At 37.1% G+C, this 27,950-nt stretch overlaps 2 protein-coding genes across 9 annotated transcripts; one reads left to right on the top strand and one right to left on the bottom strand.

Annotated features, from left to right (window-relative positions):
* Positions 1-129: 129 nt before the first annotated feature.
* slc16a7 (solute carrier family 16 member 7) lies at positions 130-3,814 on the bottom strand. The gene is made up of 5 exons (XM_058762697.1): positions 3,501-3,814; positions 3,058-3,292; positions 2,576-2,719; positions 494-1,315; positions 130-409 (listed from the first exon to the last, which is right to left on the bottom strand). Exons 2-5 carry the CDS (start codon positions 3,272-3,274, stop codon positions 144-146), a joined length of 1,449 nt encoding a protein of 482 aa, XP_058618680.1. The 5' UTR covers positions 3,275-3,292; positions 3,501-3,814; the 3' UTR covers positions 130-143.
* prkcbp1l (protein kinase C binding protein 1, like) lies at positions 3,115-27,600 on the top strand. 8 transcript variants are annotated; one of them, XM_058762693.1, is made up of 20 exons: positions 3,115-3,250; positions 10,388-10,458; positions 10,879-11,039; positions 13,765-13,986; positions 15,631-15,744; positions 15,891-15,983; positions 16,177-16,264; positions 16,348-16,403; positions 17,035-17,112; positions 17,212-17,327; positions 17,697-18,169; positions 18,262-18,369; positions 18,465-18,614; positions 21,920-22,444; positions 22,537-22,959; positions 24,088-24,218; positions 24,619-24,699; positions 24,886-24,964; positions 25,173-25,412; positions 26,688-27,600. In XM_058762693.1, exons 2-20 carry the CDS (start codon positions 10,434-10,436, stop codon positions 26,864-26,866), a joined length of 3,342 nt encoding a protein of 1,113 aa, XP_058618676.1. In that variant the 5' UTR covers positions 3,115-3,250; positions 10,388-10,433; the 3' UTR covers positions 26,867-27,600. The 8 variants fall into 8 exon arrangements, 7 of the variants coding, with proteins under 7 accessions (XP_058618676.1, XP_058618678.1, XP_058618673.1 ...); XM_058762695.1 differs by lacking the exons at positions 3,115-3,250; positions 26,688-27,600 and adding exons at positions 4,128-5,441; positions 26,140-26,656; XM_058762690.1 differs by lacking the exon at positions 3,115-3,250 and adding an exon at positions 4,136-5,441 and having other exon boundaries at positions 13,804-13,986.
* The last annotated feature ends 350 nt before the right edge of the window (positions 27,601-27,950 follow it).

The raw sequence follows: 27,950 nt of genomic DNA, 5'->3' as shown, positions 1-27,950 counted from the left end.
GCACTACTTTCACAGGTAAGATTATAAAATAATTTTAACCTCCGCCTCTCTCAATAGATAGATAGACAGAGAACGACAGATATAGACAGATAGAATGACAGACACACATAGAGTTTGACGGATTTTAACAAAAGAAGACAGATTCATAACTCTTTGCAGGTGGAGTTTCCTACTTCCTCCTCTTTGATGAGTTTGATCTCTTCTTTGTTGTCTTTGTCCTCCTCATTGGCAGCAAGCTCTTTGGCTGAGCCGATCTCTAGCCCCTCCACCTCTCTGTGTTTCTGTTCCTTTTCCAACCATCTGTAGTTGAAATAGTTCATGATGAAGAGGAAGATACCTCCAGCCAGCATCATCATGCCACAAGCAAAGTACATGTATTTATAGTCCATGAAGATGTCAACCAGCAAACCTGAGGATCAAAATCTGTGAATAAACATCCTGAACATTATACCACAGAGAGATATGACAGCGAGGATCTCATTGTTGGATTTACCAGAGATTGGTGGCCCCAGCAGGACAGGCCCACACTCTATAATGGTAGCAAGCCCAACCGCACTGGAGAACCGCTGGGCTCCCACCAAATCCATGAGCGTCTCAAACAGAAGAGCACACACCATCCCAAAAGCCAGGCCAAAAAACACTGCGTACACCACCAGGCCACTGTAACCTGGTAAGAGCGGACACATCATATGGCACAGGCCATTATATGTCACAGCGAAGCTGAAGAAATACTGGATCTTGGGTCTGATCCATCTGGTGTTGGCAACCAAACCCGTTCCTGGACGTGCAAACATATCTACTAGAGCGAATATGGAGAGTAGGAATGCTGCGGAGTACTCATCTATCCCCTGATGCTTGGCATATGGTGCCAGGAAGACAACTGGAGCAAAAAATCCAAAAAACATGAGCACATTCCCTACAAGATAGATCAGGAAGCCTCTGTGCTTGAAGAGGGAGACATCAATGAATTGGTTGACATTTGCGGCACAGCCTGACTTCTGCTTGTTTTGTCCAGCTGTCTGAGGTGTGACGTCCAGCTTTCCTGCATCGTTCTTATCAGTGGTTTTGCTCGCTGGCGTCTTGATGGGTCTCATAAGGGATCCTGCCACGCAGCAGTTGAACACCACTCCTCCAAGGATGAGGAAGCTTCCTCGCCATCCAAAATGATCAAAGAGAAACTGGTTGAGGGGAGCCAGGATGGAGAGGAAGACCGGGCTACCTGCCATTGCCAGGCCATTTGCTAATGGCCTTTTCACAAGGAAGTATTTACCGATTATGGTAAGAGATGGTTGCAGGTTAAAAGCTAAGCCAAAGCCTGTAAAACAAAAGCATTTTTATGTGAATTTTCATTGAGTTAATATTTGACAAAGTTCAAATGTACAAATAAATCCTCTACTTGAGAAGTACAGATGTCCTGATAACGTATCACTCCGGTAAAAGTACTCTAAAAGTACTTATTTCTGAATTTACATACACACTTAAAAATGCTGGGTTAAAAACAACCATGGGTTGTTTGGCAACCCAGTGGCTGGGTAACAGAAAAACTACCCAACAATGGAAAAACATAACCCAACATATGAGCGAACACGGTTAACCAGCAGTTGGGTCGAAAAAAAAATAACCCAGCATTATAACTTTAAGGATTTGGCATACTCCATAATGCTCAAAATACCTATTTAAAGAGAGATGGGTCTAATGTTCCAGTCACACTGACATACACTACCATTCAAAAGACTGGGGTGTCAGTAAGATTTTTAGAAGAAATTAATACTTTTATTCAGCAAGGACACATTCAATTGATCAAAAGTGACAGAGAAGACATTTATAATGTTTCAAAATGTTTCTATTTCAAATAAAAGGTGCTCTTTTAAAATGCCAAATACAATTTCATCAAAAAAAATGTATAACAGTTTTCACAAATATATAAAGTGGCACATCTTATCTTCAACATTGATGATAATAATAAGAAATGTTTCTTGAGCACCAAATCAGCATATTATAATCATTTCTGAAGGATCATGTGACACTGAAGACTGGAGTAATGATTTCAAAGTATTACTCTCTTTACTGTATATTTGATCCAATAAATGCAGCCTTGGTGAGCAAACATATGAACGGTAGTGTAGATATGATTTTAAACAGTTTAGAGTCTGATAACGCTATGAATTATTCAGCACTAGTGAGCACACTGGAGCGCTGAGAATCACTTTACTCCCAATTGACTCATTTTGAGTCAAACAAGACAGATTCAGTGATTCGTTAACTTGCTTCAAGTGCTTTAAATGATTACTGAATTAGTGAGTGCTGCTATTGGAACAGTCATATTCACAAATAAATCAGAGAATGTGATCTGTGACAAGAATTCATTCAAAATCTCTATTAGGTCTCAGATCAGTTAAAAGACCAAACAGACAGATTTGACCTTGAGGTTGTAATCTTTGATCACACACATGTAGGGGAGGAACCCCAGTACACTGTACTGACCAATCACAATCCAGCATGATTTTTATTAGCAGAAGAACAATATCACCAGCAGGAAAATGTATATAAATGTTATAAACGTCGGAATATGTACCTCCAATGACTCCCACGCATAAATACAAATGCAAAATGGTGGTGCCAAAAGAAGCCGTTACCATAGCAACCCCAACCATTAGCCCACCAACTATCACCACTGGGCGGCTCCCATAGCGGTTCACCAAAATACTGCTCACAGGTCCTGTAAGGTGAGACAGAAAGATGATGCAATGCTCGTATTATTTGTCATGAACCCAAAAGTAATACTTAAACCTTGACTTGTAAATCTAACCTTGGTTTGTATGTGACTATGCAAAATTAGACTAAAAAGATCACAGCTCTGGCTCATTGTGCAACCATGGGGACAAAGTAATCTTTGATTTGGGCTCCTCCTGTTATTTGGTTACTTCTAGCACACATTGAATTGAATCTGCCTGATTGTGGGAGTTCCTAGAATGCCAAGCAATGGCGCAGCTTTCCAAAAATGATGTACATATATAGATATATTATCAGGCAGAACTGAGTAATATGCTTTCTAACCTCCTGCATACATGGTAGCCAGCATGATGGAGGAGACCCAGGCTATCTCACTGTAGGAGATGGAGAAATACTCCTGGATTTCCTTGAAGAAGATGGTAAGGGATTTGGGGAAGGCGTAAGAGAAACCGATGGAGATGAAGGATCCAAACACCACAGCCCAGCCCCAACCTCCATCTGGAGGGGTGTAGCCCAGGTTTGTGGTAGCTGGTGAGGGCATGTTTGCTTTAGTTCCTCTCTAAAATAAAAACAATCATTTCATTAAAAGAACAGAACACTTGTCCACACTTGACTTCCACTCAGAAGTCCTTCTGAAACTTTCTAGTTGATTGATAAATCTTTGTACACATTTATTTATCGATATCTACATTTCCACTAACTAAAAACTTTCTAGGAAAACTATATAAATGTCGGCAAAGTATAAGAGACAGGATAAGTGAGCTTACCTCTCTACATCAGTTGAGAGACAGCAGGCAAAGCTTCCAGATGGCTACATGTTCTTCATGTCCTGTTATCTCTTTTTTCTTCTTCTTATCAGGTCTCTTTTTTTGTAGTGCTCACGTGAAATGCCATGCCCTTTTTTTAAGAGAGAGAGAGAGAGTGTGGTTATATTTCTAAAATTAAATACATTTATGAATAAAAAAGTAGCATTTTATATACACATTTACACAGTCACACACAATTTAAAATTGAACTAAATTAAAAAAAAAATAATAATAATAGCAAATTATTAAATTGTATATTAATAGTAGGATTTGAAGACCAGTGTTGTTTTAGCATTATTTTTTATAGTATTTATTAATATTTTTTTAAAGCTTATATTTCTAACATTTAATGTTAGTCATTTTATGTGCTATTGTGACTTTTATTAGTTTTTATTTGTATTTCAGTTCTAGCTTTGTTTTAGTAAATAATAACTTTATTTATTTAAATTAGTTGGCAATAAAACATTTATAATTTTAAATTAATTTTAAAAAAGTTTTTCATGTCATTTTTTATTTTATTTGTTTATATATTTTTATATAGATTAAATTATTTTTTACTTGAGTTTTAGTAATTCCAGTAATTTAACTTTAATTTATTGATGTCATTCAGTTGCCAAAGCAACATTTATTTACCTTTTTTTAGTTTACCTTATACATTCTAATATTCATGTTTTATTTTATTTCAACTTTTTTTTTAAATGGCAAAAAAAAAAAATAAAATTGTAAACAATAACACCACTGTTGCAGACAGATTTTCTCTGGATAAACTTTCACCTATAGCAGGTATGAGAATTCATCGTTGTGTTATTTCATATTTGATCCTAATGATTTCAGACGGAAGTCGATTCCCTTTCTCTCCAGTAGATGTCAGTGTTGTGTTAATATCACAGAGCAGGCGGCGCAGTTTGCGGCCTAGTGGAAGCTTTTGCTATGAAGGCCTAAACACATTCCTACTAATAACTCTAATATAGAGTTCGCCTTAAAATCTAACAATGTCTTCATGCAGTTTGGAGAATTTTACTTTAGCAGCATCAATATTGCTATGAATCTATGGCATCTGTCTAGCTCTTCTACTTTGTGAATATAGTCAGATATATTTTTAATGATATATGCTTTTTCTAAAAACAGTTTTCATTGAATATGATAAATAGTTTTTTTGTTTTTTTTAGTGCTTCAGGTCTTAGCTAATGTAATCTGTTTTGTTACTTCACTCATTATAAAATGTGTATAAGTGTATATATAAGTGTATTTGATTTGGATTTGCACTGATTATTGACATAAAAGTGGCATAGTACATAGATTTTTCTCATTTTAGGTGGAATACCACAATTGCTTTACATATTGCTCAAGAATCGGTCGCAGTTCAAGCACAGGAAGTCATGGTGGCTGCACTATTTTTGCTTAGGGCTCATTTTCACTAAAGGAGTGTCTCCTATTTCTCAACCGGCTCCAGTGGGGGGAGGGATTAAACAAAGGCCTATGGCTCCACACGGACTGGAGACAAACAAAAGAGCTTTAATGCGAAATCCCACCAAATTTCCACCACATCCACAGCTAAGCGACATTTTGCTGCCATTTCGCAGGGGCTCTGCGCAAAGCAAGCAGGTTTTTTGAGCGAGTGAGGCCTAGTTCTCTCTCTCCCTCTCCTCTGTGCTCTTTCCCGCACTCACTGCTGATCCTGCCAGTGCCGAACAAAGATAATTACTCAGGAAGCGCTTTGGCCAATCAGACGAGTCCTTACATCCTGCTAGTGGGAGGGCAGCCAGTCACGGCCCTGCTCTGATCAGACAGGCCTGAGCTCTGAGTGTGGAGAGGAGAGCCCTCCCTTGTCTAAAGGCTGAGGCTGTCCTCCATGTTTTATAAGTATTGACATTACACTGTTTCAGCCATGCATCCACAGAGGTAAGCCTGATGTTTTCTTACGTCTGTCCTTTCTTGTCATTGTACTGTTTTCATCCACTGCTAACACTGTGAATTGCAGATTTGATTCTCCAGTGACTGGGGAGGCCTAGCAAAGGCCTGTGTCTCAGAAAAACAGGGCAGAGGAGGAAGGAGGTGGGGGAGAGGGCCAGAGAAGGGGGGTCAGGCTCTTTCCCTCTCGCTCTCCTGAGCTTTGGCCTGTGTGCTGCTCGGTCACATGGTTACACGGCAGACGAAGTCAGCTATCACTCATTGCTGTACTGACAAACAGCTCAGTGACAGTCATTTCTGGTTATGTAGGGCCCTCTGTTGATCTGCCCCATGTAGGGGGTGGAGGATCAGGGGGGTGGGGTGCTCGGGTGATGTACTTTTGTAAGCTGATTGCCTGTCCCATTGTCTGTTTGTGTCACAAGCCACGCCATAGAAAATGGAGGCATCTGTTAGGGCCTTATTAGAGAGCTGAGAGCCCCAGCTGTGGTCATTTTACACAGGGGCAGGATGGGTAATTCAGGACGTGAGCTACCAAGGAGGGGCGGAGAGATGAATGTGAAACTTAAATTTTTTTATATTAAATTCTTTTTTTTCAGTGGCGGTCGTATTTGTTTTATATTTTCGGGTAATTTTTTTAGCTTCAGGAGGGATGTTTGATGACATTCTAGTGTCATTCTTCATTTAGTTGGTGGTAAAGCTATTTTTGTGCTGTTTTTGAACACATCCTTAAGACAATAATTGGTCTATCTGGATATTTGCATTTTTGCTAGTATTTTTACTGTCAATCATATTGTGAGTTTGAAAGTAGGCTGAGACACCATTTTTTCAAATCATTCAAAAACGGGGAAATAATTTTTCCTTAGGCCAATAATTAGCATACATACTCTAAGTAATGCCCCCAGACAGCTACATCAGAATTATGCTCGACTTTCATTTTCTTTATGAGCAGATGTTTTTTCCATTGCAAAGTTAGCATTATCGCCACTAAAATATTTTTGAAATATAAATGTTAATTGTTGAATTCGGTTCCTTTTTAAACTTAAATTATATAGAAACAAAACCGATTCCTGTCATAGAACTGCCTATGGTGTAAAACACCACTTTTAAGAAGATGATTTGGATGATATTTACATATTATTCATCTCCTTTATGATTCTTCAGAGATTTATGTTGAAGTTAACAATAAAATAGCACTGCCACATACACACACAGCTGCTCCCAAAGACAAAACAAGCGAGCGCAAACCACTCGGGACCAAAAGCCTCCTGCCGCATTCCCAATGGATCCTTGGCCTTTCTAATGATATTTATGGCTGAGTTTCAAAACCCCCCCCCCACCCCCCATATCAAATACGTATCATATTTCACCTGTATATCAACAACAAATGGCTTGTGAGTTAGTTGTTGTAATTATGAACAATTAATTTAATTGCAATCACAATACAGTCGACTAGATCTTTATATATTGTTAGCCTAACTGCTCTTTATGGGAAAATGACTGGAGGGTTTTTACGTCGCTACGGTACAGCTCAAGTTTTGTGTGTTCCCAGGGAGATTATGCCACTGCGATTGGGATTCTTGTCAAGGAAACAACATTATAAAGGATTGTGGTGATTGGCTTCGTGCCATTTGGTGGAAATGACCGGTAGTGGTCTGACGAGGCTATTTTGCCTGTGTTATATCAGCAAAGAGCAACAGAAGAAGTCGAATCGTATCAGCATCGACATCTGTGACAGGAAACAACTGTGTGCTTGTAAAGTCACCGCTTGCCCTTGAATTGATTCTCAAAGTCACCGTGAACCACAAAGCTGCTTTTTTTAACAGCTCAAGATTACAATCCGGGAGAAAGGTTTGCCTTGTCTGAACGGCAAAACGTTTGTTTGCATGTTGATACTCAAGTGCATTACCGCTTCACTTGTTTTTCTCAGCTGTGGCTCTTGAGACTGACCTATATGCACGGGTTTCTCTCGTTCTCCCTGTTTACTGTAAGCTCCTGTGCCATGGACGTGCCAGAGCCCGCGTCTCTGGCCTAGAGGGAGGGGGGAAGGGGAGCTCGAGCAGAGCGGTGGGGGAAGGGAGGCACTCTCATTTCCTGCGAAGAGAGAAAAAAAGACCTCGGCTCAGTCTCTGACCAGTTATCTCCACATTCACAGCTGCCTTTCTCTTTATTTGGGCTGTTTGTGAGGACCTCTGATTGTCTCTCTGCTCAGATCGTTCTAGAAGACCCAGTTTTGGAGGCCGGTTTGCTTGCAGAGCGGTGGTTTTCTTTCTCTTCATTGGATCAGCTTCAGGACTTCCTGTTTCTTTGATTTCAGTGTAGAGATCTGGATTTTCAGCCACGCAGTTGGCTTGACATTACTTGACCTTTCTGAAGCGGGCAGGAACAGAGAGGCCTGGTGGATGGGAGTTTTTGACGTGACGTGGCCATAATGTGACATAACATCCATGCGGCTCCTTTCGGCCTCGCATTAAAGTCAAAAATGGAGAGCCCTCAGGCCCTGGGCTACACGCTTAGATGTGCATTTCCCACCTCAGACATTGCATGTCTTATTTAGGATATTCTTTCTCCAGACTAATGCCATTATTGTCGTTTCTGACATATTTATGATTTTTACGAACAACCTGGAATATTTTCTTGTGAGAAAGGTGAGTTTTATTCATCTCCACAGAGGATTGTGCCATTTTGGATTTATTTGATGAATTTTCCTTTTTATCGTCCTCTTGGAGGAAGTCTCTGAATATCTAAACGGTGAAAGTACATGGATTTTTTTTCTACGTTGTCAAGCCGTGGCCCCGTCAATGAGAATTAGTGAAAGACTAAGGCCTCATTGTGGCCTGATGATCAATCCTCTCAATCGTGCTCGTCGTTCTCAACACTGATCCTAATCTTGACCTCATGTAATGGAGAACCGTTGCCAGCTTCTAATCTTTTCTGGTGTTTTCTTCTGCACAAAGACCGGGATCAAGGCCTCGTCGTTGTAGGATTTTGTTTGTACCGTTGGCCTTGTACCGCCTCTTCTCTTTCACCTGTCATTTACGAGCTTCTTTTTGGTACCCGTCATTTCCGTCCTACCCTTGCGGTCGAGAAGCTTTTTGTTGATTGATTGACCGTGGTGGGTTTCCCCTGTATGGGGTAAATAAGGCCTCATTGTGGTCAATATACGTGTGGTTGAGTGTTAAATAGAGTAGTCACGTCTTTTTGTTGTTGTTTAATTCTTCAGCTTATCAGTTTATTTTTATTCTTAATTGTTAAATGTTTCTGATCAGATTAAATTATTGCTAAATGTATTGCATCTGTTTTGTTATCTCTGTCTTAGATGTTACATTTGATCAGACGATAATGTTAAATAGTAGCACTACAAGATCAAATGTTAAGTTAGAAGCATAGATCTTTATTTGCAAGTGTTAGGCCACATTCAAGAAACTTGAACAGAACAAATTTTTATAGAAATCTTTCTTAAAACTGTCACATTGATCGTGTAAGACTCAAAGCGCAAATTACGCAAATTTGTTTTGGGTTGTATTGTCCACTGAATTTTCACTGGTTAGAAGTACCATTTCACAAAAATGTTGGATATATTAATTGCGAAATATGTTGTTGCGCAAATAGTGTTTTTTCAGCAGCACTAAAGATGCCAAAAACAACGCAATGTAAAAATTTGAACTGCACTGACCAAAATTTTCATCTGTCCGATGAGATTTCATTATAGGTGGGGCTACTCGCCACAAAAACTAAACCCAAGTGACGAATAAAAATGTGATGTCGCTCACTGCAGTGGTGGCTGGTTAAACGGTATTTACGCTGACAATTATTAAATCATTGGAGTTCTTCGAATCTCTGAGCTGACGTTTTTTTAGTCGTTCCTATTCTGCAGCAGTATTCAAATGTATCATGTGGCAAATTGCTCCTATTGGTAGTCGCTGTTTATTTGCGTAAACTTTTTTTTTTTATTTATTTTTTTTTTTTTTAGAAATTGCCGGTTCGCTGAAAACGATTTTTCCAAATTGCATTTTTTTTTTAATAACAATTTAACCTTTTACGATGTCCACGCGTTTTGTTGCAGAAAATTCACTCTTTAGCACTTTAACGCTTTGTTTAGTGACTTAGGGCACTGTGTACGGGTCTTTTTTGAGGCCTACATCTATTTTTTTCCTGAGCGAATAACAAAAATTAATCGATTTGAAGGAATTTTTTTCACATATTGTGTGAAGGGTTTCAAAATAACACCTATAAAATAGTGCTTTGTTTTAACTTAACTTGTAAGGAATTTTAACAACAAGAAGTCTTCATTTGTTTTTGCTAAATTATATGATGCAAAGCCTACTACTCAGGACTATTTACGTCAGCTTGGCAGCCTAATGTAAATGTTATGCTTTATAGGCCACATTTTGAATGTATCCGTGTCAGTAGCTGATGGTATTTTAGTACCGATTACACCTGAACTTAGACGAGGCCAAATCCTCTCAGACAAGAAGTAGACTAATGAGACTGAATTAAAGACACTCTCCAGTGCTCAGCAGACATCTACTCCATAATCCCTTGTGTGAGTGGACCTGTTCACGGCGGTATTCCCCACGACCATGTTTGCTTCATTTGAAGGAGGTGCCGATCTATTACTAGACACTGAGAGAGAGCGTTTACGCCTCGGACGTCTCGATCAGATGAGTTTCCCTCGTAAGGTTAAACAGCTTAATATCATCTTGTAAATTCACTGTACAGGCCCATGATTGGTTGCAGCACAGTTCAGACAAAGCAATTCTCATGCAAGGGTCTCCTTGTACAAGCAAAAGTGTTTCAGATGTGGAATGGAGGACGATTGATATGAACAACAACAACATAACTCTGGAGATTAGATTACATCACTCAAGTCTTTTATCTCAGGGGGAGACCTCATGAGATTTCAGTGTCTTATTCCAGCGTTTTCTTTCTTCATTTAGTTTGGCTGTGGAGGAAATAAAGACGGAGTCTGATGCGGTTGATGGGATGGAGGTGTCCATGCCACCCAAAGGTATTTTTTCTTTGATTCTTTTGCTTTAGCTTCTCAGATCATGCTTTAATCTTACATAACAGACTCCAAAAATAGATTCAGATTGTGAGAGTACATTTCTTCAGCTGAAATGAATAAAAAGCAAGTCAATCTGAACCACATCAAATGTGGCATGCAACCTAATTTTCTCTTTCATTATGCTGACTGATTGCTGCTATCTGGTGCTTCGTGTTAGTAGGTTAGTCAGACGTTTGATACGACATCTTTTGTTTTCATTTTGAAGACGTGAATAAAAGGCTACCCTCTTTGTGCATGTGGAGGTCAATGGTGGTTTGTGTTCTCGATGCTTTGAAAGGTCACAATCACAGGCCCAGCTGGGTGAGGTGTTGTATTATCCATGTGGCTTTGCATAATAAAGCAGCTGTGGTTTTTTTTCATCAGCGGTCCCTGATCTAGGATCAGCGGAGCAGGCACTGGTTGTGCAGAAGAGGAAAGCACCCAGTCCTCCACATTCCTCAAACGGCCACTCTCCCTCTGACACGTCACCTAGTCCCACAAAGAAGAAGAAGAAACCGGGATTAGTCAACAGCAATAAAGACCAAGTATGTTCCCTCCTAGGCTTCCCTCTCATCCCGATGCCCTTTTGTTGAATTTTAATAGGTTTGAGCTGAGAATTCTTGCTCAAATGAATTTAAAGCTGCAGTCCGTAACTTTTTTTGGTTAAAAATTATCCAAAATCAATATTTGAGCAAGTACATAACCAGCCAGTGTTCAAAACTATCGCCTTACTTTAGCCCGATTCACAAGTTAGCTTATAATAATGTTTTCTAATTTGAGTGGTGCGGGTAGGTTTTTGCTAGAAATTCGAGCATGGCACTGCCTCATTACGTCACGTCTGTAAACATAAAGAAGTTGTCCCGGCTAGTAGGCTATCGCATTGTTTGTAGCCTTTTCTCACAGCAGCTAGAATCATTAAATGTATCATTTTGATGGCGAATTGTGATCCAGAAAGGATTATGTGTTTATGAAACACATGTGAATGAAATTAAATTATATTCCGGTTTTAAATGTGCTTCTGATTACAGATAGCCTGGGATTACACAAGATTTGTATTTTAAAGAAAACCAGTTCGAAAGGAAGAATAGTTTGCTTTATGGGTCAAAAGAATTTCTTAATATGAAATTCGAATGGTATGACAATTAGATATTAGATTGTACAGAAATTGAAAATTACACACTATACTCAGTCACACAATGCTGATGTTGTTAACATTAATAATTTGAGAGTAAAGTATAACAATAATAATAATTTGCACGGTTTAATGTGATTATAAGCCAACCGATCTTTAAATTAAATCACCATTGGTAGCGCGATTTACGGTAATGCTTTTTTCCTCAGTTGGTCAGAACAAACGCGGCAGACTTACGGTGAAAATTCTTATTTGGGTCACATATTCCAAGACGTAGGCTGGAATCTGTGATTGTGAAGTACGGTAAACATCCACATGTGGATCCACAACGTGACTGACTGCCACACATTCACCTCAAAGCTTTAGATTCATCCGCGCTGGAGCCGTGCCGACTCACAACCCACGCAAGCAAGATAATTCCGCAAAAAGCTGCAATTCCAGGTTTTTAAACAGAGATGGTGACAAAGAGGCAAAACTTACGGACTGCAGCTTTAAAAACATTTGTAGTATCCAAAACAGACCTTTGGTTTGTAAGTCAAACTCTTGTCTCTTCCTGTGTCCTTTTACATTTTCTTGCATTTTTCTATTCAAACGGCCAATCGGAATAATCAGGATTGATTGTGTTTTCTTTTTGGGTTTGATTTTAATTTCCATCCATTATTCCAATCATAAAACACTGGTCACTGAAAGGGCCAAATGCTTTTACTGATTTGCATGAACAAAGTCGACCCCTTGTGGGGATTTCTGTCCTGTAAGCTACAGGGTGGCCTCAAAAAGCTTTTGGACACCACTGGCATATTTAAAGGATATAGTTCACCCCAAAACAAAAATTCTGTCATTTATTCACCTCAATGTTGTTCTAATTTTTTTTTTTTCAGTTGGAACATGTTTTTGTCCAATGAAAGTGAGTGGGTTCCAAACAACATTGGACAAAAATACATTTCTTTCTGTTCCACATTAGAAATAACGTTATAAATGTTGGGAAAGAGATGAGGGTCAATAAATGAACACAGAATATTAATTTTGGAGGGAACTATCCCTTTGATGAATTTATGTCATTGCATTAGATAGTAAAATAATACAAAATAGAATATTTAATATTAAATAATAAAATAAATGATTAAACATACCGTTCAAAAGTTTGGGGTTGGTATTCAATAAGATCTTTTGATGTTTTTGAAAAAAGTCTCTTATCCTCACCAAGGTTCAAATATTTGTGGAAACTTGAGACATTTTTTACTATTATTTGAGGAATGTAAAGATCAAAAGAGCAGCATTTATTTGGAATAGAAATCTAGAAATGGAACATAATGTGACATTATAAATGTATTTACTGTCACTTTTGATCAATTTAATGTATCACTGCTGAGTAAAAGTATAATTATTTTTTTTATTATTATTTTTTTAAATCTTACTGACCCCAAATTTTTTAAATGTAGTCTATATACTTGCACCTGTGGTTTCCAGCTGTTTAATGTCACTGCAAAAATAGCTTAAAGGGAAGTTCTGAGAAAAGCTGTTGCTTTCGTTACTAATCATTTGTTTGCAGATGACACATTTTTTAAAAGGTTATGCATGTGTCCAAATGCTTCTTTTTGGGCCCACTGTATGTTCACTTTATTACAGCTAAAAATTAAGTGCACTGATATTATTTAATGCTGTGCTGTATTTGTGGTGGTGTGTTGCAATGCATATGAACAATGTTTCATGAAAGATGCCAAGTGTGGATTTGCTTATTGATCTTATTTAAAAAAACACTAAGCACATTTATATTAATCTATTTCTTTTGATACCTTACAGATATTGAAAACTAATTATTAGCTGTCAATTGAAAAAATCTATTTCCATTAAGTCACAACTTGGTCTGAAGTATATTTTGCCCGTCTCTTGATTCTGCTAATCTGTATTTGGCATCTGATGGTAATTTAGGATTGTCTAAATTACAGAAATTTGTGTGTTTACAGAAATGTTAAATGAAATCGTACAGTGTCTTCCTAGTGTGCTGCTTTTGACCCAGTGGTCATGTGACTGCTTACCTGTCCATGCTTGATTTATTGCAGTGCCTTGCTACGTTTCCCCTGCGAGTGTTGTGGCTTGTGTTTTGACCCCTTGCCCTGTCTCTCTTGCCTGCATTTCAGTGTGAGCTAAGACATGGTCCCTTTTACTATGTCAAGCAGCCCGCACTCACCACAGACCCTGTTGATGTTGTACCGCAGGACGGGCGGAATGACTTCTACTGCTGGGTGTGTCACCGCGAGGGCCAGGTGCTCTGCTGTGAGCTCTGCCCGCGCGTCTATCACGCCAAGTGCCTCAAACTGGCCGCAGAGCCTGAGGGCGACTGGTTCTGTCCAGAGTGCGAGGTACTGAGGACTGTATACTGTGTGTCAGCTGTTATGTCATGGGACTGTCCTTCTGGCAGTTTAAATATATTCAGAACATGAAGCGCTGCTAAATAGCAATAAATACTGGCCATAACCAGGCAAATGGAAACTTAAGATCTGTTCCAAAACCTAGTGAGCTGCCTATTTATTTTGAGGGACAGGCACAGTTCTGATGTGAAGATTGTTTTAAATTTAAATAGTAGGCAAAGTTAATTTGTCTTAAAGGGGTAGTTCACCTAAAAATGAAAATTGTTATTTGCTCACTCTCATGTCATTCCAAAACTGTAGCCTATAGTCTTGCTAATGTTAACTAAAACTATCTAATTTTTTTGGTTAATTTAAATGAAGCTGAAATAAAATAGAATATAAATACTGACTGTAAAACTTAAATGTTGCCTTAACTAACTGAAAACAAGTGGAAAGTACTAAAATTACAAAAACGTAAATAAAAGCTATATAGAAATATAAAAACCCTAAAAACTAATACAAATGACAAAAGCACAAACTTTTGCACAACAAAATACTAAAACTTAAACTAAAATTAAACTATTAATTAAAAAAATTATGAATACTATAAAATTATGTAAATAGTACTAAAATAAAACTTACTGACATGACTTCTGTGGAACATAAAATATATTTTGAGAGTTGTCTAATATAATGGAAGTCAGCGGGCTCGAATGTTGTTTGATTCCCAACATTCTTCAAAATATCTTCTTTTTGTGTTCCCGAAGTGTAAACTATCCCTTTAAAGATGTATCATTTTGCCCAAAATATCGCAGAATCTTGGAGAATCCTTGGATGTTTTTAAAAAAAAATCCAAAATAGCAGACAAGTCACAATAAATGTTGATTATAAATTAACAGCGTTTTTCAGTCCGTACTAGTGTTGATTAAAAGTCGTTTACCGGTATAATTAAATTGGCTATGTTGACCCGTATTGGAGCATGTTAATTATATATTTTTATGCTTATCGTGTTATCGCGTATCAGTATTGTGTTGTTAGCTTAGCGACATGCTAACCTTAAACTCTATTAGAATCATTGAGGCGAATGTCTCGAGCGTTTTGTGTGACCGGTCGCTTTTTTTAAAATTTATTTATTTATTTTTTATCTGCTTTTGAATTATGAGGTTCCATAGCAATTAGGACGCTGTCTATGCAGTAGACACAAGCTTACTAGGTTTTGGAACACTCAGTGTGTCATACAGGTGCTTCACTACTCCTTACTTAAGAGTTTTAAGCTTTTGTTTGGATTAGAATCAACTAGACCATTCAGAAACTAGTTAAACAGGTTGAAATTGCTATGTATGGGTGTAGATATTTGCTCTGACAACAATTAATTTTGCTAACATTTTTACCAACTCTTGTCATGCATCATAAAATCTTAAATTTGTTCACAAATCAATTTATTCTGGCACAAGTAATACGTTTACCACTGAAAATAGAATCAATGCATTTTTACACCCCTAGAAATAATTTATTTTAATACATTTTATTATATCAATTTAAATAGACAGTAACTGAATCAACAATCACTTTGAGATTGTTAGAGAGCACATGAATGATTATGAACTGTATGTATGTGATTTATGAATATAGTAGTCATTTCTCTCTCTACTTCAGAAAATAACGGTGGCTGAGTGCATAGAGACTCAGAGTAAAGCTATGACCATGCTGAACCTGGAGCAGCTGTCTTACCTGCTGAAGTTTGCTTTGCAGAAAATGAAACAGCCAGGGGTGAGTCAGCTATACCTCATTATACCCTCACAATTTATTTAATCACTCCATAGTTTCATTTTGGTGGTCTCGGTTTTAATGTGATTAGGTTAGGCTACATCGATTCAACCCTTGCGGTGTATCATTATGAATGATTTATCTTGCAGACCGAACCGTTTCAGAAGCCAGTGTCACTAGAACAGCACCCGGATTATGCCGAGTATATATTTCACCCCATGGACCTGTGCACTCTGGAGAAGGTAGATCAGGCCAAGCTTTCTGTGTTACAAGTGTCCAGGTATTTTTTTTGTGTTGATTTTGAAGAGTATATCTATTGTTTAATCATGCAAAATCGAATAAACATCAACATTTTGTTTAAAGTTTAGATTGAGGCCACTGTATGTGCCTAAAGGTAGAAAAAAAATAATGTAACTGAGAAATATGTGTCTGTAGAATATCAAGAAGAAAATGTACGGTTGCACAGAAGCATTTTTGGCTGACATGAAGTGGATTCTACACAACTGTATCATATATAATGGAGGTTAGTGCCGGTCTCGGAAATCAGTGTGCATGTATCTTGACTCATATCTGTACATTCATGAGGTTTCAATGGCTCTATTTCAGGAAACCATAAGCTAACAGCAACTGCTAAAGTTATTGTCAAGATCTGTGAACATGAGGTGAGTATTCTAATCCTTACCATATATAAAGCAAGTTATACAAGCTTATTTATTATCTTTCAGAAGTTTGGGTCTGTAAGATTTGATTTAATGTTGAAAGTCTCTTTATGCTCATATATGCTGCATTTATTTGATAAAAATACACTAAAGCAACTATTATTACAATGTAAAATAACTTAATACATTTTCTGTTTTAATATATTTTAAAATATAGTTTATTCCTGTCATGTCAAAGCTGAATTTTCATCATTACATTATGATCCTTCAGAAATCATTCAAATATGTTGATGTGCTGCTCAAGAAACATTTTTAATTATTATCCGTGTTGAAAACAGTTGTGCTGCTTAATATTTTTATGAAGACTGTAATACATTTTTTCAGGGTTCTTTGATAAATATAAAGTTTGAAAGAACAGCATTTATTCGAAAAAAAAAATAAAAAACCTTTTGTAACATTATAAATGCCATTACTGTTGGTTTTGATTAAATGAATGCATCTTTGGTGTATAAAAGCATTAAATTCTTTCCAAAAAAATAAATAAGCCCCAAACCTTTGAACGGTAGAATTGCACAGATTTATTTATGATAAGCTGGTCCTAGAAAAAAAATGAGTGTTAATAAATCATCCACAGATGAATGAAATTGAGGTTTGTCCAGAGTGCTACCTGTCTGCCTGTCAGAAGAGGGACAACTGGTTCTGTGAACCTTGTGTAAGAGGATGACCTTTTTTTATTTTATTTAAAAAAAGAAAATCATCTAGTTAAATATCTGGGATGTATTTCATGGTCATATTTGTTGTTTTCATGTAGTCTCAGCCTCATCCTTTAGTGTGGGCCAAACTGAAAGGTTTTCCCTTCTGGCCCGCTAAAGCCTTGAGGGACAAGGACGGTCAGGTGGACGCACGCTTCTTTGGCCAGCATGACAGGTGAGACTGTCAATCTGTTAATAACATTTACAAAATATATAAACAACAACATCCAGCAAATCTGATCTAAATCAAATTCTAATTTTGGCTACAATTGCTACAATGTGTTTAGTCTGTATAGTTTTACGTTTTAGAAAAATGGGTTAACATTACTGTTATTGTATTAGTTAAAATAAAAAAACTAATAAATAATTGATTCATTTCTTCATCTATATTTATATGTACATTCCGATTTAATCATTCTTAACGGTTATTGTATCAAGGAGTTGTTTTATTCACAACAATATCAATATTATTATGGAATTTTACTTGCATACACAATTTTTATATGCATTAAAATGTGTACTTTCCTGCTCATTTGCCTTTCAGAGCCTGGGTGCCCATAAACAACTGTTACCTCATGTCTAAGGAGATCCCCTTCTCTGTGAAGAAGACCAAAAGCATCTTCAACAGCGCCATGCAAGAAATGGAGGTCTACGTGGAAAACGTGCGCAAGAAATACGGCGTGTTCAACTACGCCCCGTTCCGGACACCTTACACACCCAACAACCAGTTCCAAATGCTGCAGGACCCTAATAACCCTAAAAAAGGCACGGTGAAGCCTGAGAAACAGGACAAAGTCAAGTTCAACTTTGACATGACCGCATCCCCCAAGATGCTCTTGAGTAAGGCAGTGATGTCAGGAGGGGCGGGGCGGCGGATCTCTGTGACGGACGTGCCCAGATCACCAATGAGTACCAACTCCTCAGTCCACACGGGGTCAGACCTCGAGCAGGACGAACGAGGGGCGAGAGTGTCATCGAGTCACTATAGCGGCGGTGAAGACTCAATGGATTACACAGGTGATTCATTAGATTCAATGCCTTAAAATGGCTAGTGTTTTGTTTTTACGATTAATAGTGGGTGATTAAAGTTTGAAAGTTTTTGCCCACAGCATCTCCTGGGTCTCTAAAGACAAGCAACAGCCCCAAGCCTCTCCTGCCCACACCGGTTAAACAGGAGAGGAGTTCGGGCACGGGAGGCATCCTTAACCTCAATCTGGGTGAGTCTCGAATCAACCTGAGGCCCACAGAAATGACCACTGCTCCTTTATTTCTCCGTGTTTGTTGAATATTTGTGTTGGATGTATTCCCTCAGATCGCATTAAAGCTGAAATGGACCTGAAGGAGTTGAGTGAGACTGTACAACAGCAGCAGCAGCAGCAAGGGACGTCGGTTCTTCTCACCTCTCCCAAAAAACCTACTAGGAGTTTGGATAAAACTATAGAGAGCTGCAAAGCTCAGCTGGGTAAATAACACGTGCACACACGCAAATGATGATTAGCAGTAAAACTCTACAAAGACCATCCGCTTTTTTTGGTAACCTTGATTTCGGAAATGTATATCATAAAGTTCAAATATCATAAAGTTAAGATGAATTACAATATTTGAGTTCGAGCAGCAAAATTCAGAATTGAGCTGGGAAAGTGTTTTTATTTCTAGTTCAATTCTTCAATTTGAGGTACTGTAGCAAAAGCAGCTAGCATTGAAATTTAAATATTAAAGAAGTAGAATTAAAATTAAAGGGTTCACCCAAAAATGACAATTCTGTCATTAATTTCTCACCCTCATGTCGTTCCAAACCCGTAAGACCTTCGTTCATCTTCAGAACACAAATGAAGATATTTTTAATGAAATCCGAGAGCTTTCTGATCCTGCATAGACAGTAACACAACTGACACGTTCAAGGCCCAGAAAGGTAGTAAGGACATCATTAAAATAGTCCAAGTGACATCAGTGGTTCAACCTTAATCTTATGAAGCTACAAGAATACTTTTTCAGGGTTTCCGCGGGGTCTTAAAAAGTCTTAAAATGTACAAGAAAGTCTTAATTATGATTTCAAGAGGTCTTAAATTTGGGGACGGAAAGACCGGAATTGCGATATGGCTGAATGTGATGATTAAACTTTAAAAGGCTACGATTTCATAAAATAAACATGAGCGGTGCACATTCAAAGTCCAGTGCTGCGCTGCTTTGTCTTACTGCCTTAACCTGCTGTCGGAGAATGAATCAGTTAACAGGTTAAACTAGTGTGCATATGAGTGCCTTCTTTCACTGCATGATTCTATTAAAATGCATTTAGAATGATCACATAATTTAAGATATGGGGGCAGAAAATATATAGCCTATATTTATATCATTTCATATAGTTAATATCACAGGAAGAGTGCTGTTTTTTTTCTCCAAAAGTCAGCATGATTACAAATGTGATATTGATTTTATGCAACAGTTCAATAATACAAGAAGTTAATATTAAGAGACTTACATTTTAGACGCCATATTTCCTGCTTTTGCTCTATTTCGCCAACAAAAATAATTCCAAACAGCGACAGCATTGTTTTTGCGTCTCTGAGCAACATGCGGTGTATCGTTCCTGAATGATTCAACTGTTTAAATGATTCGGTTCAATCGCAAGGACTCCCTTATTAACAGTGAATTGCTGCCACCTACTGGTGGTTTTAATTTCACATTAAAAATAATTTCAAACATCAGTTTTCAACGTTTTATGTTTCAAATATCAAAATATTATTTATGTATTTATAACTGCAGGTTAGCATTCTATGTCCCTCTGAGCAGCATTAAACAGTGTGTAAATACATCTGAATGCCTCTTCAGATTCATTGCAAAGATAAATGCTGTTGATACTAATTTCATTTGCTTGGTAACAGCCCAAATGCAAGAATTTGACTCAAAAGATGATGCACACTTTTAGAAAAAATGTCTTAAAGTTAAAAAATACCCATAAGACTTATTGGAAAAGATTCATTTCTATCACTGCTGTGAACTGACCACACAGAATATGAAGAATATATATTAAAAAAAATTCAGGAGTCAGCTGTCCACGGTAATCTTTAACATACCAGCACAATAACACACTCAGCAAAATATCGTCTAATTATCGTTATCGATAAAATCCCAGAAAAAATATAATAATTAATACTTTTGACTTTAAAAATGGTTTAAAGTTTGAAATGTAAAATGTATCATTTTATAAAAGTTTTTGTAAATTATGCTTTTTACAGTCATTTTACAATTTAATATGGTACTATAGACATTGCGCTACCCTGCTAATATGGTATTAATTTTGTTTGTGCAGGTCTTAAAAAAGGTCTTAAAGTCTTAAATTTGAGCTTAAAAACCCTGCAGAAACCCTGTTTTTGTGCGCAAAGAAATTCAACCATTTCTTCTCTTCTGTGTCAGTCTTGGACGCACGTCCCTTTAATTTGAATTCAAATTAATCCTATATAATGGATTGAATGGATTGAAAAGTGTAATATTAACATGAAAAGGGAAAGCTTGTCAAAACTATTTTTTTAATGTTGGTTTGACAGCCTTTTTTGAAAGTCAAAAAAAAACTTTAAAAAATTCTAGGTGTTTTTACAGGCCTTACAGACAGATGGACAAACAGGTTTATGAACCAGGGTAGAAGAAATCTTCATTTCCCAGATTGCCATTAACTGCTCTTAAAGTTCTCTTCCTGTTATTCCAATTCATATTCCAGTTTAACTTCCTGTTGGTTGTGAACAACTCAGTTCAAATTCCAACTCATGAACTGAAAGGGAGCCAGTTCTCTAATTCTACACTTTGCACAACCTTAACATTCTTTTTATGAGGCAATAAACTACACTTACAACTCCCATAAAGCATTGTGAATGATAATTTAATCTGTCTGGATTTTTGTGTAGTTTTATTGTCTTATCAGAAAACACTACTACTGTTTTTATGCTCAACCCTACAGAATTCTGTATAGATTAGCATTTCATAGGTAGCTAGCAATTAAACTACCCTAGCGTATATATATATATATATATATATATACATACGCTAGGGTATATTTATGTGCTCAATAAAAAAAATACCCTGCAATTGTACTTTTGATATACTAAACTGATATAATTAAAGTCTGCTAAATTGGAACAACTAATTTTGTGCTTAATGCGCTTTAATTGTGCAGAAGTATTGCTGAAGTCCAGCTAAAGATATACTGAAGTATATTTGATTGTGAAAGTGGAACTATTGCAAGTATACTGCAGGTACACTTTAAATATCTTGCATTTAAAGACTGATATTATGAAGAGAAGAGATCATACAATCCTTAATAATAGTCATATTAAAACTTAATATTAAGTAATGTGCATTGTGCAATAAAGAAATACTCCAAATAGAGTTTACTTATAATTTTCTACAAGAGATACATGTCAATAAATGTTCATGGATTTGAAGTATAGGCCTACTTGGTATAAAATAAATGTATTTTAAATAAATTATGGCATTATTTATTTATTTATTTATTTTTTACTAGGGAAGCTGGCTACTATTAGCTAAAGTTATGTAGGTAACCTGCAAATATTGCCAAGATTTTTGTTTCACTTATTGGTGATTGGTGGATTATGCTTCAAGAATTGTGGGTTATGAAAACTTCTTTTCAAAAATGTGTAAAAACCTTACCAACCCCAAACTTTTGAACGGTGCTGTATGTCTGAAACCCTGCTTTTGAGCTTATGCAGTCTGTCAAATTAAAACTGAAAAGAATGTCTCTTTCTCTATCCACAGGAATCAATGAGATCTCAGATGATGTGTACCGCGGTGTTGAGCATAGTGACTCGGACGACTCGGACAAATCTGACTCCAGCGAAAGCGAATACATGTCTGAGGATGAACAGAAGCCTAAGAACACTAACCACAACAACAGTGTCCACAAAGACTCCAAAAAGAGACCCAGACCTCCATCCACTCAAGAACAAGACCAAGACGCTGCCCCATCAACAGCTGGAGGAACACCAGGTGCAGACAAGAAATCCTCAGATCCCCAGACCAAAGAGAAGTTAAGCAGTGGCGAGGAGAAAGACTCCCAGGAGAAGAGCAAAGCCCCGCAGCAGACCCAGAAGGAGAAGTCACAGCCTGGGCAGGACGTTCGGCCTGCTGGATCAGAGCTGGATGTGGACTCTGACTCCGAGCGGGAGCTGGTGATTGACCTCGGTGAAGAACAAGGTGGGAGGGAAAAGAAGAAAGCCAAGCGAGAGACCCCATCAGCCCCCATCTCCACAACTAAAGATCAGACGGGCATTAAAACAGATGGTAGGTACCTAACAGTTTGGATTTTGTTTCTGTAAAAACATTATGTTTAGATTTTCTAATCTGAATCTTTATTTGTTCTTCTCTATGTCTAGGTAAAACTTCTGCATCTACCAGCATATCAGCTCCTTCATCCACAGATAACACTTCATCTCCCTTCAATCCCGGTCCAAAAGATGCAGCCGCATCAGCCATCAAGCCTCCAGCCACCGTCACAACTGCATCTACCACTCAAGCCACCTCCACCTCGGCTGTTCAAGCCATGTCTGCTGCCCCAGTCGCTTCCAATATGGTGAAAAAACAGCGCCCTCTGCTGCCCAAGGATAGCACACAGCCGGCCCAGCGGCCTGCGACGTGGAACCCAGCTGGTGGTAAATTACAGACGTCGTCTCAGAAGGTGCAGAGACAGCAACAACAAGGTGAGACGGCTCCTCAGACAGTGGCGCAGAGCCAAGCGCAGCCCCAGACCTCCGCCAACAACTCCAGCACACGCTACCAGACCAGACAGTCCGTCAAAGGTAAATGCATGACAGTGCACAAATTTTATATATATATATATATATATATATATATATATATATATATATATATATATATATATATATATATATATATATATAATAAATAAATATATTATATACATATAAATATCTAGACGAATACCCCTAGATAAAAAATGTATATAAATGAAATAATCTATATAAATCTATTTAAGATATAAAATGATAATAATAATAAAAAAGTTCATTTGCAAAAACCGATAACTCAGTTTTTATTAATTTTCATAAATCATGTTTTTTTTTTTTGTGTTAGTTAGCTATAGTTTTTTTATTCATTACTATTTAATCGAAACAGCACAACTGCAGTTTGACTGATATCAACTGGAATGCAGGATAAAAAAACATGATTTTTGAACATTTTTAAAAACAGTTATCTATTTTTGCAAATTAACTCTTCATTCACATATAAATATAAATATGAGTATTAGTCTTGGATTGTTATAAAAATATTTTTGACAAACTTTTTTATAATCTAGATGAATATACCTAAATATATCTTTTATTTATTGACTATAATTTGTATGATAACTTTTAGATTAATAATCTGTTTAATTAGATTTTTAAAAATCATATATAAAAATGTATACCTAAAACAAAAAGATTTCTCCTGTAATACGCAAATCCTTTGCTCTACAGAAATGACAGAAACAATTAGATCTCTAGGTCGACTGGATGCTAGTGTCAGCCCTCCATATAAAATAAATCACATCTTTATTTCACTTATAAATCTTATAAACATCTTATAAGTCACAATTTTATTTGGACATCATGGCTCATCATCTGTCCATCCTTGTGAGGCTAATGACAATTTTAAAGGTCAAAATAATACATTCTTTTATGAAAAAAAAAAAAAAAGAATGAAGTACGTGCTTTTTACCAAAAAAAAAAAAATGTATGTACCATATAGTTTCACATTCCAGCTTCACGTTCTTCCAAAAGTGATATCTGCTTTTAAAAACAACAACTATAAAACTGAAAGACAAGACAAATGCACTTTCTATGGTGATCGACATTATGCAGCTCAATTTGTACTGAACCCATAATATTGGTTCAAGGTGGCATTAAACCTTTCTCTTGTTTCACCAGCTGTTCAACACAAAGACACCTCACCTGTTAACGTGGGCTCTGGTACGTCTGCTTCCAGTCTGGCTGGAGACTTCCTCACCCCTCCGGCCTCTGCTGATGTCGCCGCTGATATTGCCAAGTACACCACTAAGGTGAGTCAGATATTCACTCACTTCTGATGTAAATACTGTTCAATCAAGCAATTCAGTTAAATAGCATATATAGTACAGTAAAGCAATAGAACATTTTTAAATGAAAATTTTAAATAGTCTGTTTTCAAACACAAAACCTCAGCTGCCACATTTGCAGGCCACAGATACAGCTCCCTGTGCAGGAAAATCATTCAGAAAATCATTATAAAAAAATATATATACACACACACACACACACACACACACACACACATTCTAGTGTGTAAATTCATTATATGGAATGAATTAAGATGGCTTTTGGATAATTATTTTAATTGATCCTTGATTAATTCGACTGCCTAAATAACTTTTTAAAAATGATGAATTTGACTGTTGTCTGTGTTTTCCATCATAATTGCAGATGATGGACGTGATCAAGGGAACAATGACAGAGATATACAATGATCTCTCTAAGAGCACGACGGGGAACACCATTGCAGAGGTTTGTGCTTATGTCATTTCTGCTTGATTTTGTTTCACCATTCATATTCTTTCTCAATATGTATTTTATAAACAATTTATTTTATAGGTTGTACACTTATAGGTTGGCAGGCTGACAGATTGAATTTCTATAATGGCAATACTTTACGGTTTTCTTGGTTGACATTCCCTGTGGATTTTGTTGCAGATCCGGCGGTTGCGGATTGAGATTGAGAAACTCCAGTGGTTGCATCAGCAGGAGCTGTCAGAGATGAAACATAACCTCGGTAACTCTCCTTTATGACTTGCAATTGCTCTGCAAACTGCTGTATGGTAGTTTTGTGATAGCAAATGCTTTCTTTATCCAATGCAATGAATAGAACATTTACAGAGAACAGATCACTACAGATCTCCTTTCGTACAAGTTTTAGATGACCACGCCAGAGCTTCAGCCACTGATATATCATTATTATGTGTGCATCTGTGTGTGTGTAGAGCTGACCATGGCTGAAATGAGGCAGAGTCTGGAGCAGGAGAGAGAGCGGCTGGTGTCGGAGGTGAAGAAACAGATGGAGGTGGAGAAACAGCAGGCGGTGGACGAGACAAAGAAGAAGCAGTGGTGTGCCAACTGCAAGAAAGAGGCCATTTTCTACTGCTGCTGGAACACAAGTTACTGCGACTACCCCTGCCAGCAGGCACACTGGCCCGAACACATGAAATCCTGCACGCAGTCAGGTAACCAGTTCTACACCTTACTCTCTTTTTCCATTTTTGTCTTTTTACACACTTAACAATAAAGGTTCTTTACGGTTCCATGAAGAACCTTTATCCTCAATGAAAACTTTCTATTGCACTAAAGGTCCTTTATAATGGAATAATCAATATGTTCTTCACACTAAGTGGTTCTTTCGATGACAATGCTATAAAAACCTGCTTTTGGAAGTTTTATTTCCAAGAATGTACCACTTTTACCGAAAGACTAGAAGAGAGAGGACAAGAAATGACAGGGATCAAGAAACAGGCCAGATTCAAACTTTTATTGCCCAAATTAGCACCAAAGCTCAATGCAATGCAATGCAAATGCAAGACCTCAACTCTGAATGGCTAATAGCATACTAACATACCACTTATACTGTTTCTCCAGTGTATATAGTATGTATACTGTGCACAGAATGCCAATTTTTGTATACATGGAGTGGAATATATTTGGCAAAAAAGTGCAGTATACATTGAATTTTTCATTTCCAGCATAGTGCAATTGCAAATGTAATTGTCTCTTTATTATTATTATTGTTTTCCTGTAGCTCAAATAGTAGTGTGATTTTAAAATATTATTTAAGTGATGTTAAGGCATTTTACATAACAAATTTTAACTCCAAAAAGATAACTGAAAGCCACTCACATCATTGAATAGGTACTATTTATTTATTTTTTTACCATTTTTATTTACCATTTACTATAGATCCTTTTCAAGTTAGGAGGTTTCATTGAAGTGGATGTCATATTTGGATAAACTTCTGTAATGGTAAATAAAAACTTTAACACAATTTTTGCATTCTGTTTTGCCCCAGTAGCAAAAGAAAAAAATCCACAATAGTGTTTCTGTGACTTTCCAAAAGAGGAAAAAAATATTGAGAGATTTTTGGTCATAAAAGAGAAAGCTGTCAAATTTGCCCTTACTCTCTCAGCTGTTGTATTAGAAACAGCGTTAACCTTTTTGTGTGTGTAAATTAATGCCATGGTAATAAAACACAAAAGTATAGTGTAATAAATGTACTTTATATGTTTTTAAAGAGAGATTTACAATGTTAATAACTATAAAAATGCATCAGAACAGTCTGTGAAAAGGATCCTTTTTTTTAAACTAGTAGGCAGTATACAGCATACTGTGCAGTATTCAGTATGCAAGCTAGTATTCCATTCTAAACATAGTCACTCTCTCTCTTTTTTTTTTTGCATTTATTACTGAATAGCAATCGAGTTATAACTTTCTCTTTTTCATCTCCTCAGCCACAGCATCTCAGCAGGAAACTGAAGCAGAAACCAGTTCAGACGCAGCCGGAAAACCTGTAGGACAATCCCCTAAAACCCAACCTTCACCAACCGGAGAAAGAACATCACCCGCAAACCGAGGACCCTCCCCTTCCACGGACAACACTAAAGGCAGCTCCTCCGTGGCTGTCTCATAACCCGAGTGTGAAATCTTTTTGTCATCAGAACAGTGCCATTCAAAGAGAGTCAGATGTTAACACCAAAGGACCTTGACTCATTTCGAACAGACTGTTCCTTGTTCAGTGTGATCATGACATGGTGTCACTTCCTGTTCACTACATCCAAAACAACATTAGGGTAATGCCTATAAAAGTTTGATTCATTTCTACGTACATTTCGTATTTGAATTTGTGACTTGTTTAGTACAAAGACAGAAACACCCTTTGATATAAAATATGCAACTGTAAAACTGTTGTCCTTTTTTTATACATATCAACTTTTGTAAACTTCAACAAATGTGTTTGATCGATATCATTTTTTTTTTTTCTCTTAATGTGAAAGATGCACTTAGAAGTGCCTCCGAAAGAGTAAGTTCATTTTATGAAATGAAGAGCGTGTTTGTACAAGGTCAAAATCTTCTGGAATATGATTGTTAGTACTAATGGATTGTCACTACGTTTTTTTTTTTTTTTTTTTTTTTTTGGGAAAGATTCAAAGATTTAATTCTTTAATATCTTTCACCCGTGAAAGGCTTCTTGACAAACAAATAAACAAAAACGAGCAAAAGTCTAGAGGAGTAAAGGAAAAGATTATACTTATTGTGGGCATGTTTCTTTTTTCTCTTGTCTTGTGGACTCTCTTGTTTACATACTGTAAATACAAAAGAATAAGCAGAGATGATATCTGTAAGAAAAATAAAGTCTTCATGAGACAAATCTTTGGTGTTTTACACATTTGTGTCAAGAATAGCTGTGTATGCCTTTCCCTTGCTGTAGCACTTTAGTTTAGGGACCAATTCAACCTTGCTTATCAGCATACATATTACTAGCATATTGGCTGTTTATTAGTACTTATAAAGCACATATTAATGCATTATTTTGCATGACCATGTTTTAGATCCCTTAATCCTACCCTATTCTCAAACTTAACAACCTTACTAACTATTAATAAGCAGCAAATTTGGAGTTTATTCAGACAAAAGTCGTTAATAGTGAGAATTGGTCCTCAAACTAAAGCGTGACTTCCCTTCCACATTCTTTGCTCGTTTGACCAGTTATGGTC

Source organism: Onychostoma macrolepis, chromosome 23 (assembly GCF_012432095.1).
Source record: "Onychostoma macrolepis isolate SWU-2019 chromosome 23, ASM1243209v1, whole genome shotgun sequence".
Taxonomy (NCBI): domain Eukaryota; kingdom Metazoa; phylum Chordata; class Actinopteri; order Cypriniformes; family Cyprinidae; genus Onychostoma; species Onychostoma macrolepis.
This window is presented reverse-complemented; position numbering and strand designations above follow the sequence as displayed.